This window comes from Malurus melanocephalus, unplaced genomic scaffold (genome assembly GCF_030028575.1).
Source record: "Malurus melanocephalus ecotype Western Australia unplaced genomic scaffold, MMel_1.1 scaffold_329, whole genome shotgun sequence".
NCBI classification, from domain to species: domain Eukaryota; kingdom Metazoa; phylum Chordata; class Aves; order Passeriformes; family Maluridae; genus Malurus; species Malurus melanocephalus.
The window spans coordinates 400,918-419,481 of record NW_026623561.1 but is presented as its reverse complement, the minus strand read 5'-3'; the positions used below and the strand labels follow the sequence as shown (position 1 = coordinate 419,481).

Genomic DNA, 18,564 nt, shown 5'->3' with positions numbered 1-18,564 from the left:
GGAGGGACTCTATTCCACACCTGTTAGTCCAAAAACTCACTTGGAGATGGTGACAGCATAAATTCAGAGGGAAAATAAAGACTGGTCAGGGCTAGTCAGGGTAAGYCATAGGAGATTGTTTGCTAATGGCAGATTGGTAGCCAGAGAGGGAAACAAGGAGGAGGGATATGGCAACAAACGGCACCTCCATTTTATTTGACATCTGTTGACACTGTTTTGCTCTGAACTAACACTTCTGAGCATCAGTTATTTCATGTAATGTCACATGTCACAATTTGTGGAAACAAATTGTCTTTAAATGGACAGACRCTGCCTGCACTTATGCTTAGGGTTGCTTGAACTTGTTCAACTGAACTGTCTCGATTACCTTTTTTAATGTATTTGTTTCAACATAGTAAGAACAGTCACCACTTGCTCAGTATCATATTTTGTTCATATGCTAATCTCATYACTAGAATAAGTATCACACTGGAAGACAGAAAAAATATTCCTGCTGAAATGGTGAAGGCATTTGCATCTAACTGTTCTGTGCTTTGCTATTTGCATAGCATCAACCCAGTGCAGAGTGAGTGCATGCATCCTATAAACTGGGATGGCAGCCACTCACTCYCCTTTAAAAAACTGCAAATGTCTTCATGGCATAAAAGTTTGGAGAACAAAGGTCTGTAGGATTTTTTTTTTTCCATGGAGATACCATCACTAATGATCCAGATGATCTGGAATCACACCTGTAAAGCTGAGCATGTCACAAGAAATATAAGACGTTAATACTCCCCTTTCTGGACAGAGCTCCATTTTATTATTTTACATGAATAATTGTAGTACTGGACTTGTGCAGGACACTTGTGCACCACAAATTGCTACAGTACATCAGTTAATGGTTTATTTATGTTACACTATCCAGTTACCTGCTTCTCCCCAGCCTATGTAACTTCACCAAAAGGAGTAACAAGACCAAAAATCTTTGCCGATGTTTGTATTTGCAAACTCATCTCCAACTAGCTGTAGGTCTGATCTGGCTATTTGGAAAATACTCTGATTGTTTCGAAAGTTGGTGTAAATCACCTTATGTTCCGTCTTTGAAAGGGCAACTGTTTCCTTCCCCTTCTCAAAGGACTTTAGAGGGCCAAAAGTAAGAGCTATGGGTATTTCAAGGCGCAGCTTCCCAAATGCAGGAACAGCCTCTAACTGCCTTCACTGGCCACCCACTTACCATCACAGAGTCTACRGCATTACTCAAACACTGTAATGAGGCCACCAGGAACTAACACACCCTCACCCACTGTCTCACGGACTTCTGGGGGACTGAGATGCTCAGCTGGGGTGAGCAACTGCAGCTGACTGAGAACAGGATAGAAATCTTAGTGCCCACCTTCACCATTTGCTCCTAGACAGGCAAATCACAGAATGCCCTGAGTCGGAAGGGACCCTCAAGGATCAAGTCCAAATCCTGGCCACGCACAGGTGAATGCTGGGCAATCCACAGCAGAACACTGCGCAGCAGACAGGGCTGCTCCCCAGCCAGCCAGGTACCCGCACTACTACTTCTCTACCGACTCATGCTTGTTGAACTGTGAGCCTTTACAAACCCAGACTCCAAAAAGGGGTTCTGAGCCCTGTTATACATCCATGTGGAGGCAAGGTAAGCTAGCTGCCACAACACACATCCATTTACATCATCACTCACTTCCACAACTGAGTATTTCACAYAGTGAGGTGCAATGTGATATAAACAGTACTGTTAATTTTCTCAGGACCAATATTTAGCAGAGAACAGTATTTGACTAACTTCTAGCTCAAATATTTCAAGTAATGACTTGGTAAAACTCTGCCAGCTAAAAGAGACACTCCTAGTCAGTCACACAGCAGGCCTGGGCTGGCATTTAACTGCAGAGCCCTACAGCTGTTCAGAATATGCCAGTACTTTTAGCAGAAATAGTCATTTCTTAAATCCAGCAGAGACATATCAAATAGCAACAATCGTTCTGTCTCAAAACTGCTCTGTGGTGCTGAGATAGCACCCGTCTTGCAGACTCTCAGCTGGCTAGAATGAAAAACAGTGACTGAACTTGCCATATGCTGAGATTCATCTATAATAAACTGCAGCAATGAAGCCAGAACTTCTGAAATTGTAAACACAAACTATAATACCCTTTCTATGTACGCTCAGACTCAGAAGCAACATTATTAATTTAAGAATACTGAAGAATCTGGCCCTTGCCCTAAATAGGGAAAAAAGAATGCAAGTTTGGTTTGTATAAATGCCTGTTACTTCACAATGCATTAGGTCAGCTGACAGATGGTTTTAAATAGTCCTCGATTTTGAATATTAAAATATGACAGAGGTCACTGTTCTAAATTAGTCTGATAAGCAAATTAATTTCTAATTGGTTTTCAATGGTTTGATGATGCCTTCTTAGACTCTGAACTCATGTCATTATGTCATCTAATTTAATATGAAGTTCTGAGAACCATGCATTGGCAGCAGCCCCAGCTATAAATCAAAGCTTCTTACTCAGAGAGATCAGGGTTATGACATCATACCAAGGCAGTGGTGGAAGACAATGGTCCTTCTGTGTGTGTATGAATCTGGGAGAAATATTTCAGCCAGTTCTGCAAGCCCACATTTAAATGAAAGGCCCTTCTAGCAGGTAAAAAGTTAATATATCAAACCTAGAAGAAAAATAATAAATCATGCACATTCAGTAAAGGGAGTCAGAAAGTGCTCTGATATAAATTATATGTATTTTTTGACAATTCTAACAAGTGTGTTTGCTTTTGCACTTTAGCAATTCAAATGGGTTTTAAAACTTTTTTTTTAGGGGGGGTATTTTACTGAAATACGTGAACTAAAAAAATAAAATAATATAAAGTAAACAGAKGTTTATCCTGATTAACATTTAACTGACCAATTCACATTTCCTTGTAGTATTATCAGTGTAGACTATTATCAGTGTAGTTTATGGCACTAGAATATATTTATTTTTGCCCTTAAGTTTGATTGAACCTATCCAACAAAATAGCTTCCTTTCATGGTGCAGACTATGATGTAGTTCCCTGGCACCAGCACACAAATTTTGGTTAGAGTATGAAAATCAAAACAGCACTTATTTCATCATGTGCACACACACATTTCTTCAACTTCTGGACTAAATGTCTGGCAATTGGTAAGAATTCTCTTTGAGGAGTTAGGTGTCTTATTGCCCATTACTGAGTTGAGCTCCGAAAGGCTGTCTGTGCCTTTGAAATCCTCCCTTGTAATCAGTTTTCATACCGGCAGCACACCTTCAGAAGACCTGCACAGTCATCCCAGCTCCTGTCACTGCTTTGCTGCTGGTCGACCAGAGGGTAGTTGGGGATGTGAACACACCTCCATGTACAGTTTGGCCACTCTGGATTCGTGCAAAGACAAAATCCTGGCTGCTGCTGCAGCACTGGCTGGATCCRGCATTCTTGAGGCCTCACCCCTTGTTCTGACTGTGGAGCAGTCGGGGTCAGGGAGAGGCAAGGGGCTGGCTGCCCTCACAAAACAATCCCTGCTTCAGCAACACCCCAGCAGTGGGGGCTGAGCAGAACTTTCTGAAATGCCCTGCCAACGTGTCCAGCAGTGGCAATCTTGGTGACAGGGAACGCACAGTCAGCCCCAGGGATCTTGTGAGACAGTCACCACAGGGACCTGTGCAGATGCTGTCTGTGAACTGCCTGGTTTTTCCTAGGCACCTATTAAACCAAAACGTTTTTAAAGGTCAAGCTGCTGTCAAGCYTTTGCTTTTAGTTACTAAATCCAGAGCGTGGTAACTCAGGCACAAAAGGAGCCTCCTGCTATTAAGACACCRTAGGCAGCACACGTGTGAACGCAACTTTTATCTGCACAAGTATCTGAACTCACCCTCTTCTGATAGTACCTTGCTACTGATGCTGCTGATCAGGAAGGCTGACTCTAAAACACGCCTGCCTGCCCTTTTTGGGTTTGTTTGTGTATAGATTGTTAGGGATCCAGATGCATATGCAGAGTTTTATACAAGAACAGCTCCAGGGAGATGGAAGCCTTGTGCTTACACCTCAGCAAATAATCTCGGGCAGTGACATTATCTGATTGGGAAGTGCTTTCCAGCKAACTCATTTGCTAAATGCTTTTCAACAGCTGTTAAACTATAAGGTTATTCAACACATATTTATGAGACAGAAGATTATAYATGRTAGCTTGTTGCATGCACTGCTAAAYCAGGTGGGGAGAAATGGAAGGTAGGCGGAGGGCATTTGGTTGTGCAAGTACAGAAAATATGCATTAGCATACATTTTTTCAAAAGAAGTTGAAAATTCTTAAAAGGTACAATTTCACATCATGATGCTTTGTTAAATCCTACAATGGCAAATAGGAAAATTGATTCCTGTGATATTGAGTCCTCCACTTGAGCATCTCCACCGCGGCTTCCACAGTGTGGTGCAGCACCTGGCTCCACGACTGCCTTCAGCTGGAGGTTCAACAGTGCACAACTCCCAGGCTGCACCGGCCAAGGCTTTCTGYGTCACCTCTGCCAGACATGTTCAAATTCACTGGGCTGAGGTCTGTTCTGATGATGCTACACAACATTACACCACCAGTGCTGACTTCACCCCTTCTCCCCTGACACATGAAGCAGAATAGCAAAGCAGGTTCCACCACTGCAGCCCCTTTAGGATCAATCACCGGTCTAGAATAATTATGGTGATCAAGAAAAAACAAAAAAAAAAACATCTCCAGCCCATGTAATTCTAAACCCTGCTTACCMACACAAGTTTTACCTTTTGGCTTTTAAGCTAATTGGGAAATCCTAAAGCCCCATTGTTGCTAACATAYGCATGTGAAATCACTGGGAAGCAAGGGATGGAGTCTTCAAAATGCTCCTTCAGAGGAGTTCAATGACCAAAACTASAGGCTGGGATTTTTCATCTGAAGGGGAATATCTGAAAAGGGAGGTACTGACAAAAGACAATTTTATGCACTGGAAGTTAATTTTTATGGGTGATAATTGCTGAYGGTCATGCACAGTCAGGGGCTTCTATATAGTGCTTGTCCACCCCTGCCTGTTCCCAGGAACATCAGATAGGTAATGGGTCTTCTTGGCCTTCCAGGTGAAGGTGGAGCACCACAGGCAGCGTTCTGCCTCTATGTATAGATCAAGACTAACTCCATCTGCAGGYTGAATGTGGCTGGCTAGGCTCTGGCTGACTGCTGGAAATGGACGTCACCTGGATGAAGATGAAGGGTGGGTAGCTCCAGTGGGTACCCAGCACCTGAGGRTGCAATGCTGTTGAGTGCAACACATGGCTCCTCTGCTCCGCCACAGCCCTTGCACAGCTCCCGGATGGGGGAGGAGCTGATGCACCCGGTGATGATGAACTTTATGATTGTCTTAAACGGGACTCTGACAGAACCTTACCTGCTTTTAGTTACTCTGCTAAATGTCAAAAGTAACAATCAGCCTCTGACTTGCCAAAATGAAATAAACTGTGTCAGTGTATATAGTATAAAAAATGAGAAACTATGATTCCTATTTTCATCTAGAATTAAGTCTCTTTCACCCTGTCCCTTCTGTTGCCCTGTCCTGCCATGTGCTGGCTTTGCAGCAGTCTGGATGGAAACACCCCCCAGGAGCATGGAAACATCCAACAGGTCTGAGGCTCCAGGCCTGGCTCAGCCACACTCAGTCCCCTTGTTGAGGAGCTGCTGTGGTCATATTGCACCAGCCACCGGCCAGGATCCTTTCCCAACACAGGAATTCCCTGCATTCGGCCCTGMTTCCCCAGCAGCTCCCAAATCACCRTTGCTTTGCATAAAGGACTAGGCTAATAATTTTGCTGACCTCAAGCACGAAAATTCAACAAATACTGAGAAGTGAGAGGTGTCAGGAGACAATCAGCACAAGTCACATGCTGCACCACAGAGTGGCAACTCTTTGCATCCTCATTTTGTAGTTTTCTGCYAAGGTGGCTGATGTAATTTTTTAACTTAGAGAGTGAGATGTGGGCGGAAGAGCTGAGGTGAAACAGAGGCATGGCTGCTCAATGCAGCCACCAGAAAAGTGTTGACTGCACCCATCTGCATGGTGAGCAGGGGATAATTTTAGAGGCAGGAAGTCAGGAGGATGCTGGCRACAATGTGCCGTGGGCAGTGCTCACCCTTTTTGCATACCAAAGGGTCGTCCTGTGAGGAGCAGGGAGTTGAACTTAWATGATCCTTATGGGTCCCTTCTAACTTGAAATATTCTGTGACTCTATTCTACAATGCTAAAAGCTTCACTTCTGTGCTGCTGGGCTGTAATCCACAACGTTAAGGCACATCTAGTCACCACAGGCAGGCTCTCAGCACAACACACACACAGATTCAAAGGACTTCCATCCCCACCAAGTCACTGTGGCCAGGTTTTCAGAGAAGCTCAACACCTTGGAAACTTGTGAAGATGACAGCAGGGGGGTGAAGGAATTGCAGAAAAGATGGCTCTGTGAGTGTATGCTGTGCTGTTGGAAATCTGGCCCTGTGGGTAGTGAAATGCATCCCAAAGTAAAAGATACCCAGCACATCAACACCATTTCAATAAATACTAGAAGCAATGAAATGATCTTTTAATAATGCTTWGACAATTAAGAAGGCTGACAGAAACAGAAACCAGAAATACTTTATCATCAACTCATTACAAAAGCCTATTTTTCATTCCAGTAAAAGAAATACATCAACTCTCCTTTTTCCTTTTATTAAGTATTTTCTAGACAAACTAGCCTGTCTTTGGTTAGTCAAATATCACTAAATAAAATTYAAGGAAAAGCTTTCCTGTGTTCAACATTGTTGATACCAATATTCATTGGATAATAGAAAACAGAGAGCACTCACTCCTATCTGCAAAAGTAGGTTTTTGAACCCATTTCCTCCATGCTTTGTGCCTACTTAAAAGAAATCTAAACAGACAGWCATCTAATCCTTATCATTCATTGTTTAAAGTCTTCTGAGCAGGAGAACTCCTTCAGCTTTCTTAGCAGATGAAAACACAGGATTTGGAACCACAGCAGATATGTCTGGTTGCCTGCGTGCTTCTTCAGACTCTCCAGGTTAGTTTAGCCCWGAAATGCTGCTGCTTACACCTAGCGATTCCAGAGGACTGCTCCTCCTGTTTCCAATGCATACATGGGCCAGTGATATAATAAATTCATAGAAGCAAAATGATACGCAGTCATGAGCAGGGATTAAAATAAAGCATTTTTTCTAGACGGTAGGGCTCCCAAGTGCAGTATTTGCCAATGGTTTTCCAAAATGTTTTGCTGCACATAAGGGAGCTGCAGAGCCCCCCTGCACAGAGCCACAGCAGCAGAGGTGCTTTGAAAGCTCAACAGCCAAGGGTCTGCTCAGACTCCTGACTGTTCCGTCTGGTCCAGAGCCTTCATCCTCAAATTCTGATGGGATGCGGCAATGCGAAGTGTATCAGTACTTACCACATGAGCTGTGGGAATTCACCTGCACCAGAACGGTATGGAAACTACTCATATTTCTGCRCCAGGCATGTCTGTGGAGGAGTCTCAACAGCCTACAGTCCCAGGACAAAACTCAAAACGGATATGCAATTGCTCARTGATGCGTATCATTGAAGTAATACTAAAAAAATGACATTACAGTAATTTCTGTACAATATAGGCTACTACAGGATTCAGGAGTTGCTCAGATTTAGCAGAAGAGTAAATCAAAATTTCAATTAGAAGTGGATTAAGAGTTCTTAGGTTTACAGTCTGTCCCAAGGCAAAGCCTTAAGTGAGTTCATTTTCAAGACTTTGGCTCCTTTTGTGAAGCATCTACTTTCTGTTTTGTTTTGTTGTTTAAACTTTTCATTTACAGAGCAGTAAGATTTTCATTTTTACAGCAGTTTTTTTTACTTCTGAAGCAGGAACTCATCTTCACCAAGTAAGTCCCTGCTCTGCGAAACACTTGAGCTAGCAGAGGGAAGGTACAATCCTGCCACATATCCGCAGCATGGGACAAACCCTGCGGCAGCGAAATAACACTCTGCTGGAGATGGCAGCTTGTGCTGGCTGCGTGTCACAGAGCTGTGCTCCATGGAGACGCTATAGGACCATCCATGGGAGGTGGGATGAATGAGGCCACGAGTCCCTGGATCCACTGGCTGTTTTCCCCTAGGGAATGAGGAGAAAYAGGAGCTACAGGAAAAAACCCCTACTGCCCTGTGGTGGGGGTGGGAGCTGCACAGCAAGCCYATGGCTCTCCCACAGGTCTGCATGGGCCCACACCCACCACAGGAGCACAGCCACACCACAGGGGCTCACACAATATTTAGGCTTTAGTCCATATACAGTATTTTGCTTTGGCACAGTCCAGTTGAGCTGTAAAATATATATCTGATGTGTGTCATGAAGCTTTTAAAATCTCCTTCACGCACAAATACCTGCAAAACTATGGTAGGCACTGAAATTTAGCATTTGGTTAGCCCTAAAGMACAGAAGGACAAGCAGCTTATAGGATACCATCTGATTTGTGTAAAACCACATCTTAAACTTCACAATCACTCTGACATTTACTTGTCAAAACCCTACACCTTCTCCGTTTGTGGGATTTGTTTAAACAGACAAAGTGTTACTTGGGCCAAAATCATGCTTATCTCATCTACATTTTTTTTGCAGTGATCACCCAATGGTTCTTGACGCAGGTTTATTTTTTTTCATGACCCAAACATCGTTTTTTTTATAATGTCTCCAARCAGTAAAAGAATGCCGTGACTGAAATCAAATAAAGCCTAAAAAGACTCCTAGAAACCATGCAGCATAAATGACTGATTCAATCACTGTATATGATTTCTAAATACACAGTTGAAAAGCGTGATGAAGAAAACATCAGCCAGATCAGGGCAAAACCTTGCTGCTCTAACACAGGCATTACAACACAAGCATAATAAAAAGATACTATGTTATTAATTCTGATGATTGCAGAAGCACATTCACTTTCACCATTGTTATGGAGAGACTGTAAGGAATGCAACATGTTTTCTAATTACCTATATGCACATATATATGTGTATTAAGAGAATGTGTGTGGAGAACCAAACAGGAATGGAAGGAGTATCTACTAGCAATACCTGCTTTACTTTACCCTACCCTGGCATTGCATTTTTTTTTCTTTCAGGTTTCCTTACACTGAAATGAAAATATTTCACTTGTATTTAAATTGGTACAGCAGACTAAGCAGGATTCCTAATGTTTTCAACAATTACCACAATTAAAGATGTCTTTGCAGAATAAGGCCTAGGCTGGTCTTCTGTTGTCACTCAGTCTGCTGTCACTATGTCTATRTTCCCATCTCTTCACATCAAATGAAACATCAAATGTTTTAAACATAGAATGGTGAYAGCATAAACCAACTCTGCAGGAGTGCACACTGTTCCCAGGGTTTAGAATACAATGGTAAAAAAGGGCCCTAGGTAGAGGCTGGAGGGAAGATGCTGCTTAATAAACAGCAGTTAACAAGAGGCCTGAATCTGAAATATTTATGAGGGTTACTTGGGTGACAAGGCAATACCTGATTACCTCTATAACTGATTTTTGTTGCTGAAAAGTGTTGTGAAAGAAAACAACAACTCTTTTTCTTTCCAATTTAAGAGATGAATAGTCTTTAAATATAGACAGATATCCCCACTGGGGATGAAGTTTGCATAAATAGGCTGATGCAGAGAAGCACAGATACACAGAACATATGCAATAAACACTCAGTTGCCATGCCAGGTTTCCTGTACTCTTGCTTTAAATTTAAGTCACAATTAAAGTGCATGCATGCTAAGTGGGTGAAGTTCTAAATGTGTACTTTATGGGATTTCACCTACAAAAAGTTAGAATGTCTTCAAGTCATGTGACATGACTTGAGTATTACTTTGTGGGTATTTTCCAAGGAAGGATTATTTTCACTTCGAAAGTCTACAAAAAAGCATAATCTAATGATTTTTTTCTAATTCCTTTTCCTTCCAGAACAACAACAAAGGAACCACCCTTTTTTTTTCCTACTTTCCCCAAAAGAGTGTGCTCAGTACAAGAGCTATTTCAAATATTAAAAGAAATCTTGATTTACTAGCTATTAAAATCTTCATTACAAGCCTGCTTGGAATTCAGCTATCATGGGTGACTTCATTGTCACTTCACAGCTACCAATATAAGCTAAAAAAAAATACTGGCACATGTTTTCGAACATTTCCCATCCATGAAGCATTTTGCATGGAGCACTCTGATCTCTACCCATGCTGTCCATCTCAATTCTCGCCCTGTGCAAGGCACCAAGGTGCGAGATGACTGCAAAGAATCCACACACCACCTCCAGATCAGAGCCCAGCATGCTTAAAAAGTTGTGGTGTGAATTCAGAAATGTTATTCAAACACAATTTACCCTCTGGGGCTAGAAACTCAGACCAAGGGTTGACAGTAGTTTGGCAGAGAGCTCAGTGCCTTCACAAACATGTGAGTTCATGATGTGGCTCTTCAGCTCTCAAAAGCAGAAGTCCTTGTTTCAAGAGGTCTCTGCCACAAATGCAAATGGAAATAATCTGCAGAGGAGATCTCTTGTGTGGGCAGCAGAAACAATGGCAGCTCTCCTGGATTTATTCTCACTCTCATAGCACCAGGTATACCTCCAAAACACTCAAATTACTAAAGGCTTATCAGAAACATGTATCTTTCTAAGCAATCATCATTATCTCCCACTTTTACTAACAGAGATAAGGAATTTGTTTTGTTACCATTAGCAGGAAGATAGGTGAAAAGCTGGTACTGGCTTCTCTTTCTTTTCCCRTTGCAGACATAGAAGTTGACCTGAACAGGGCTGGTAATTCTCTGATTGCGGAAAGGTGGTATCTCAACCACCAATGAATTCTGCAAAAGCAACAAATTAGAAAGTCAAGGCATGACTAAGGCAGTYGAGCTGTACAACAGTATTGAAAAGTTAACCCCAAGAAGAAGGTGCCCAGGCTCAAAAGGAGAAACATGCTCTGAAGGGAAACTGGTGGGCTTGGATGGCTTCCCACCAACCACAGTGTCCATGGCAAGGATTCTAGAAGTAGGGAAATAATGTTAGCATGGCTAAAATCACCTTTGGACAGCAAATATGATCCTGCATGTGGACACGGCTCTATCCACCCTGCCTCTGTCAAGAATCTGGGATCACAATCAAATTGTGGTCTCTAACTCAGCAGGAGAAAGCACAACGGCTCAGTTGGCAGGTCACCCCTGATATATCTGAACCTAACAAAATTTCCTTTGAAAGGCATTAGGACAGGATTACTCAAATATTTCCATTTTCCACAGTGCAATATTTTTTCATATAACAACTCAGGAAGTTTTAAGCATGCTAGTTTCTGTTGTTAGGAGATTCACTGTTGCAAGAACATCTAGTGCAACACTAAAAAGGGCTGGAGACCGTGTGGATGATCTTCCACCGTCAGAAACCAAATGCTCCAGCACGGGGCTAAGGAATGACTTGGATTCTAGGGCATCAGCTTACACATATGCACAGTGAAGTCTGCTATGACCATCAAAACCTCCCTTGGCACTTCTTGAAAGAGTAACAGGGAATGCTCTTCTTAGCATTTGGCCTGAATTCAGCCAAGATCTTTAAATTATTTGCCTGTAGGTTTGCAAGTATTGCATATTCCTGCAGACGTGGAATAGTGGAGGTACTTCCCACTCAGAATCATGGCTGAGGGAGCCACACCTCCAGTGTGGGGCAGATCTCCTGAGAGGGGACTCACACTCTACTGAAGACAGAAGAAAGCCAAGGAAAATGATCAGAAATTGCTTTGGGAGCCGAGAGAAGAACTGACCCAGCAAGACAAAGGATGAGGAGATGGGGACTGGCCCATTCTGGACAATGAAAAAATATTTTCCAAATGGTCTCTCCTACTTTTGGGATAGCTTCCAGCAAAGACTTTTTACCCCATACTCGCATTAAAGAAATATTTCCAGGAGGGAAGGCCTAAGTACTTGTTCTGTTTCAGTGCCAAAGCCTTGGAAACCCCTCTTTAGTAACAGTGCTGGAGAAGGCAMTATATATTTTTCATCTTGATGTTAAAATATTTAAGGCAGACTTACTGGCTTGCACATTTCTTTGTCGGTTTTGGCTTCCATTTCCCACACATGGTGACCATCTAAAAGACAAAAGAAAAAGATATCTAGTTCTGTCCTTTTTTCCTCTCCCAAGCCAAGAAAAGAATGACTTTTGCAAAAACAATCTCTTTGAAGGGGCACTGCATATGTGAAAAGCAGCTCTCACAACACTTTGCCCAAACGGATAGGCTGGGGCAGGAGTCCCTTTAGCTTTTCTGAGGGGGAGAACCACAGCCCAGAGTGCACGGCACTGTCATGGGCGAGAGCCACCGTGAATTTGTTCTGCCACTGGCCTGGAGAAAACATGCAACTGCTCTACATAACACCGCACTGAATTTTCAGACAACACCACCACTGCCTATGATGCCTTTTGACCACTGCTTATGCTTTTAGTCACATTCAACATTAATATTAAACACATTTTTTCAAAAAGCAGTATTAAGGAAGCTACTCAGCCATGCAGGATTTGATTTTAATATACTCCTAGTCTGGCGTGTCATAATTCAGGGTTAAAAGGCAAGGCCATAGGCTGGGGAAACACCGCTTTAGACTACATTTTGAAGTTGGTTTAGTTCAGCTGCAGCGGTCCCACTTCTGGAATTGCTTTCAGTGGTGTGTTGGGTCCTCCTAATTTACTGAATTTCTGTTTTCAAGCCAACACAGATTTAAGCCACAACTGTAACTTTTTCTTGGAACACATMATTTGGAAGAAACTGGTTTTGACTAGTCATTTTTCCTAAATGTCACTGATACAGAAAACACTGGACGACAAGGTGGGCTTTCACTTCCTTGCATCTTCAAACCTCAACAGGGAAGAAATGAGAACAATACAGAATGTAAGGTTTCCATTCTGCAGGCCTAGAAAAACACAAATGAAAGGCCATAACCAAACTGCTGGACAAGCTGGGCAACAGAGGCACATGTAGCTTCAGGAGTCCCACCACYGTCAGATGTTACTGAAATGAAGGCAAAACTGAGACTTTATGTCATTTCTTTTGTACATTTATTGCAGCATTGGGTCTGGCAATTGCAAATATTAGTTATTTTGAACTTCATCACATGGATGTGGGCCTGCCTTAGAAAAACAGCTCTCTGAAAGGTAAAAGAGTGAATGCACTTTTTCTTCTCTCTTTGCTTTCATGGCCAGGATGGAAGTGACGCATTTAGAACTGCTTGATTTATTACAAATGTCTGTAAATAACATTTTTGTGTACAGCTGTCCTACTGCGAAAGGAATGCTGCTGAGGGACTATCCTTCACAATTGTTTCAATGTCCAAAACCCCTTTCTTTTTAATGTATGGAAAAAAGCACAACATGAAGGTTGCAGCACAAATACCACAGTGGATTTTTTCAGTAGGAAAACAATTAGCAGATCGTCCCTCAGTTTCTTCCTACATTTTAACTTGTGACGCTGGGAAAGGAATCCCTTTAATTGGTAGTGCCACGTTCAGCTGCAGAGAGAGCAGGAGCAGCCAGACTGTGCTCGAGTCTCATTAACGATGCCTTCAGAGAGAGCCAGAATTGAAGCAGACTTCTTGGGAGGACTGGTGATCACTTCACAATTTATCCAACAGATGCTTCCCCTGGGCTGCCAGTAGAAAAAGCTTGACCAAAATTCAGCAAGCCAGGACACATCCCCTGTCTGGGAGCAGCCTCCTTTATCTCCAGGTCTCTCCTCATAAAGTCCTTGTAGCYGTGCCTGCCTGCCCCCAGTTAATTCAATCAGTTATAAAAGCAACACGACATTACCAAACATTTTGCAAAATGTAGGAACTTCTGCTTTATTAGGGGTTTGCTGGGGCTTTTTTTTTAAACCTACAGACGTCCAGACTAGTAGTTAACATGTGTTCAATTTGGCTTTGTAAACCGATTACCAGAAGTTCAGGTTTTTTGCTATGTTTAATTCGTGCTTTGCAAGACGAATGATCTGATTCAGGTTTCTGGCTTTTATTTCCTGCCGATACTTTAGTAAAATTCAAAATTACTCCATCTCCAGCTAATCTTTCAATTATTTCACGCAGCACTGCCTTTATGCATTTTTTAAATTTTTACAGTGACAAAAAGAGTTTGTTCAGAAATAGCTTAAATGCTGTAATCTAAACTATTAAGAAAATAAAAATCCAGAGATGTGGCTTGTCTTTGGAAGCTAAAAAGAACAATACGGGTTTTGCTCCAAGAAATTCCCTTGGGATTGTCCAGACCATYGCTGCTCAGCAACTGAGGAGAAAGGGAAGAGAGGGAAGAAGTTGGGAATAGACAACTCATTAACAGCTAGTGACATTTCATTTAACAAAAACACAGGGAGGAAAAGTTGTTATGAAGCAAGAGAACCAAAAAAAAAAAGAAAGCAAGAAAGAAAGAAAGAAAGACAATTCCTCATATTACGTCTGGTGAACCAAGAGGGAAATCTCAACGCCCACGGACTGGGACCAGCTCCAGGAGGGAAACCTTAGACCACTACGTCAACCTTTTACAGTAAACATGTTTTGCAGGTTTAAACAGTTCAGCTGAAATTAAAAAAAAAATAAATAAAAGAAGGAATAATGGCTTTGGAATAGTTTGTGGGAGCCCTAAAATTAAAGATAGTCTGCCCATGCTGGAGAAAACGGTTTTGCCCAGTGCCCATCCGCCGGGGAGCCTGGTGAGCAGGCGGGATGCCGCCTTCTGTCAGCGTGTGCTGGAGGAGTGAGGGCTGCTCGCCCACAAAAGTTTCCATTGTATGCCTGCCACATCTGCAGCAACGCGCCTGGTCTGGGCCCGAGGCAACTCCCTCCTGGCCGCCAGCCAACCCAAGTACACCAGAGCAATTTATACCTTTCCAAAATGCAAATAATTCAAATTACAGACATAACACAAAGCTGAAGCAGACACATTTCAGGCATTCCCGTTAAAGTTTGCTCTCTGGAATTACCGTACCCAAATGGGCAGTTGTTATATGGGAGGGGGGGAGATGGAGTCAGGARAGGAAGGAGAGGAGGAGGCACAGAGGAAAAGGGAGAAAATGGCTTTTCCAAAGGTCTTATTTAATTCCCTTTCATTTTACTACTTACTTTTACCAAGTAATAAAAAGTGTCTTCTCCAAACCAAATGTCTGGCTTTGTTTTGGGKTTTTTAAGATTCATAGTGCAATATTTTGAAGGGAAAGACAGTTCTTTATATAGCTAAAAAGTTGGGTCAAGGYCTTATACTGGTTTCTTATATTTTGTGAGGTTTTTTTTTAGAGAATGGAAATAAACCCCAAACATTTGTGCACGGAAGGGCAGGGCAGAAGCCCTGTGGAGTCCCCGGTGTTGTGCCCTGCTCCCTCACTGCCAGCAGCAACAACCRTTGACCCATCAGAGCCGAGGCTTCACGGGTGAACCGTGCACAGGCTGGATGAATGACCCTCAAATCCCTCYTCCTCCAAAGAGGAGTGCGGCAGTGTCGGGGGAAGGAGAAGCTGCTCACGGCCCGTTCTGTGCTGACAGGTGGCCATCAGCACTCCTGCCAGCTGAAGACACCAGGTTTGTCAGGAAACCTGACATTTACAGACCAATCCCTGTTATTTATAGTCAGCCCTGCTCTGGGTGCACTCCACCACCATCCGCTTCTGTCTTGTTTTTTTTGTTGCCATGACACTCAGAGCACCTGGGATTGCTAATGGTGAAAATGCTGTGAACCCACACATTATGTGGGGTGGATTCTCAGCTCTGCAAARCATAAACACCCTGTTTTACCATGGGGTAGCTGAAAGGTGAATGGGCTTTTGTCGCCTGCTCTTATCGGCCGCTCGCTCCAGCGTTGAAGGAAACTGCGCACAAGTCCAGAAGTAAAAATACTCTAATTCATCAGGGAATTCCCTGCAGTATGAGTCACCAAGCGGCTTCCCCACCACACCCAGCTACAAGATTTCCACATAAAAACGCACTGTAAACGTCTGTTTTAACACAGAGGCAGGGCTAAAAAGTAGTTGTGTAAATCTAGCAGCATCAGTTATTCACAAATAGAGCCTTGCAGACCATGATATACTGATTTTCCTCCTGGAAGAGCAACACAAAGAGCTGTGCAGTCTTTCCAAAGACATTTTTGTAGCGTCTTCCCCTTATCACTGCCCATCCAGAGAGATCCCCTGGGGTTTCTAGGGCTGGGTTTACCTTTGTCTTCCAGGAATTGCAAGAATAGTGTCAGGGGTTTGCAAACTCACAACAATCAAACCACCAGCATAACTTTCAAAACTGATGGATTGCAGAAAGGGGGGAGAATATACAAAAGCAAAAAACCTTAAGTCTGGAAACTCAGGAGGGTATAACATCTGGCAACCACTTAAATCTTGCTTCTATGAAATGGGCATAATGGGAGCATTCAGATATATTTAAGTGATTCCACTTTACTACAGGAGGTTAAAACAGTCTWTATTCTTTAGTGGACCTGTGTTCACTTGAGAGATGAGAAGAATAGACATTATCTAGGATTTCACTGCCTGTACACAGGACACATTTTATATTCTTCCAGTCTGTGTTTCTATGGAGTTTGACTGCACTGGTTGCACTGTAAATCTATATTTACATTCATATATCCAAGTAAAAAGGTGAAACAAGCCCTGCCCTCCCAAAGGAACCCACTACTTGATTAATGTGTTGTGAGATTATCCTGAACAATAATTCCTATGTTACAGCCCAGATTACTTTAACATGCTCACAACAGGCARGGCACAGATGCAATGCAGCGTCACTTTGAGGTGCTCTGCAAAGACCGTCTACCTTTCTATTTGGCCCAAACAATGCATATTTAAATCCCTGAGGAATKAAGAATTTGCAAGCTTTCAACTTGCACTGCAACCCTTCTTCCCTGGTGAGTACCCTCATGACAGAGAGATGACTGATCCGTGAACATGTTCAGAAGGAATGGGTGGGTGTCCACACAAAGAAGAGGATGAAGATCATGGCAAAGTCTCATCTTTCAGATTTATGTGTTGTCTAGTTCTGCGCAAAGGTGCCATCAGCTTCCAGGGCAAGGGCAARTTGGGCTGCCAGTGAAAGAGGCGAGGAGGCAGCTCTGCTGCTTGGAGGACAGCACTTCCCATGCCAGTCCTGACCCACAGTCACCGCCTCGCCAGCTGGCCCTCACAGATTTGCACGAGTGTACTACCAGTGCCAGATCTTGCAGGGGCAGAAGCCTTTTGGATCTGGGGATGCCACAAGCAGCCAGGGCACTTTTCTAAGCTGGTCTTACAGGTGCTTCGCTGAGAACATTTCCCCAGCTGGACACCAGCAAGGGAAGGAAGTCCCGCCAAGTGGGTGGGATTCTGTGCCTGTGCTGACACACTGGGGTGCATCTTAGAGACATTTACAAGGGCCAAGCACGAAGGATGAACCAACACCAGCCAAGCAGTCTGACATGGGATGTACAGGGAAGATGGGGCAAGGGAGCAATAAAACATTCAGAAACACAGCATCTGCTAGCAGACGGTGTCTGAAATGTAAGTGGCCAAGACCTTTCTTTTGATCTCCTCAATGGCACTTTGTTCTCCTAAGATCTCAGACTCTTAGGGATATGTGACCAGTGAGATGCCTCCTGGGCCCAGAGCCACCTTCAGAGCAGCTCTACCTCCTGCTGCCACTCCTGCTGGTGCCATGACCTGCCTACTGCCCAGAACCTTGTCCCTGATTGCCTCTTCAGCCACCTCCACTCTTTCCTCTTACACTACTTTYGCTATGAGACCACACATCTGGTCTGATTTTCACTTACTTTATTTCCCTCTTCTACACCAGAGAGTCCCCCAGCTGTTGGTCTGCCTTCCTCACAGCCTACTGTCCTGCTACAGAGATGTCCCCACAGCTTTGCTCCCCCATCCCTGGCATACCCTCTGCCTCCATCCATGCATGGCAGGGCTCAGGCATAACTGACCTATTTTTATTTCCACATCAAAGGTGCTGTATTTGTTGGTGCCTCCTCAGAAGCATTTTTGCAGTACCTGTATTTTGTTCACTCCTTCAGCTAATACATTTTTGCAGTATTGAGCTGAGTACCAAGTAGACTTAGGTACGTGTGCCATCAATATGATCCTCTCAAAGTTACTTTTTCTCTCTTCTTCACCTTGRATTAACAATAAGAATGTCGTGCAGCCACCAGGTGTAAAAATCCAGCACAGACTGGATCTTATGGCACTTTGGAATCCGTGCCAGGCATACGGTCCCTCTCTGGTTGCTCAGCTGGGCAAGCCAAAAGCTGAGGGACTCACTTTGCCTACACCGCGARCCTTTTTAGCTGTCTTTTACCACAGTATGTCTAACAGACCTAATTATTCTGAGTAACAGCATTTGCAAATGAACTGTAATTTTAGTCCAGGTAATTAAAAAGAGGCACWGTGCTGACAACTGACTGATCAGGGTTCCTTTTGAGCCAAAACCATTGGAAAGACCTGCCAGGTACTATTTGCAGCAGAATGGAAGCTGGTTGTG

The 18,564-nt window shown here is 43.3% G+C and overlaps 1 protein-coding gene across 8 annotated transcripts in view; it reads right to left on the bottom strand.

The window, feature by feature from the left end:
• NFATC1 (nuclear factor of activated T cells 1) overlaps positions 1–18,564 on the bottom strand; it is a 111,581-nt gene that overhangs the window by 34,714 nt on the left and 58,303 nt on the right. For 7 of the 8 annotated variants that reach the window (XM_057377873.1, XM_057377876.1, XM_057377878.1 and 4 more), the window contains 2 exons: positions 12,109–12,164; positions 10,761–10,893 (listed from right to left, as the gene is read on the bottom strand). In XM_057377873.1, coding sequence (XP_057233856.1) covers positions 10,761–10,893; positions 12,109–12,164 — 189 coding nt within the window. Of the gene's footprint in view, positions 1–6,621; positions 8,161–10,760; positions 10,894–12,108; positions 12,165–18,564 lie in introns of those variants that run through there. The other variant, XM_057377879.1, reaches the window with a different exon arrangement.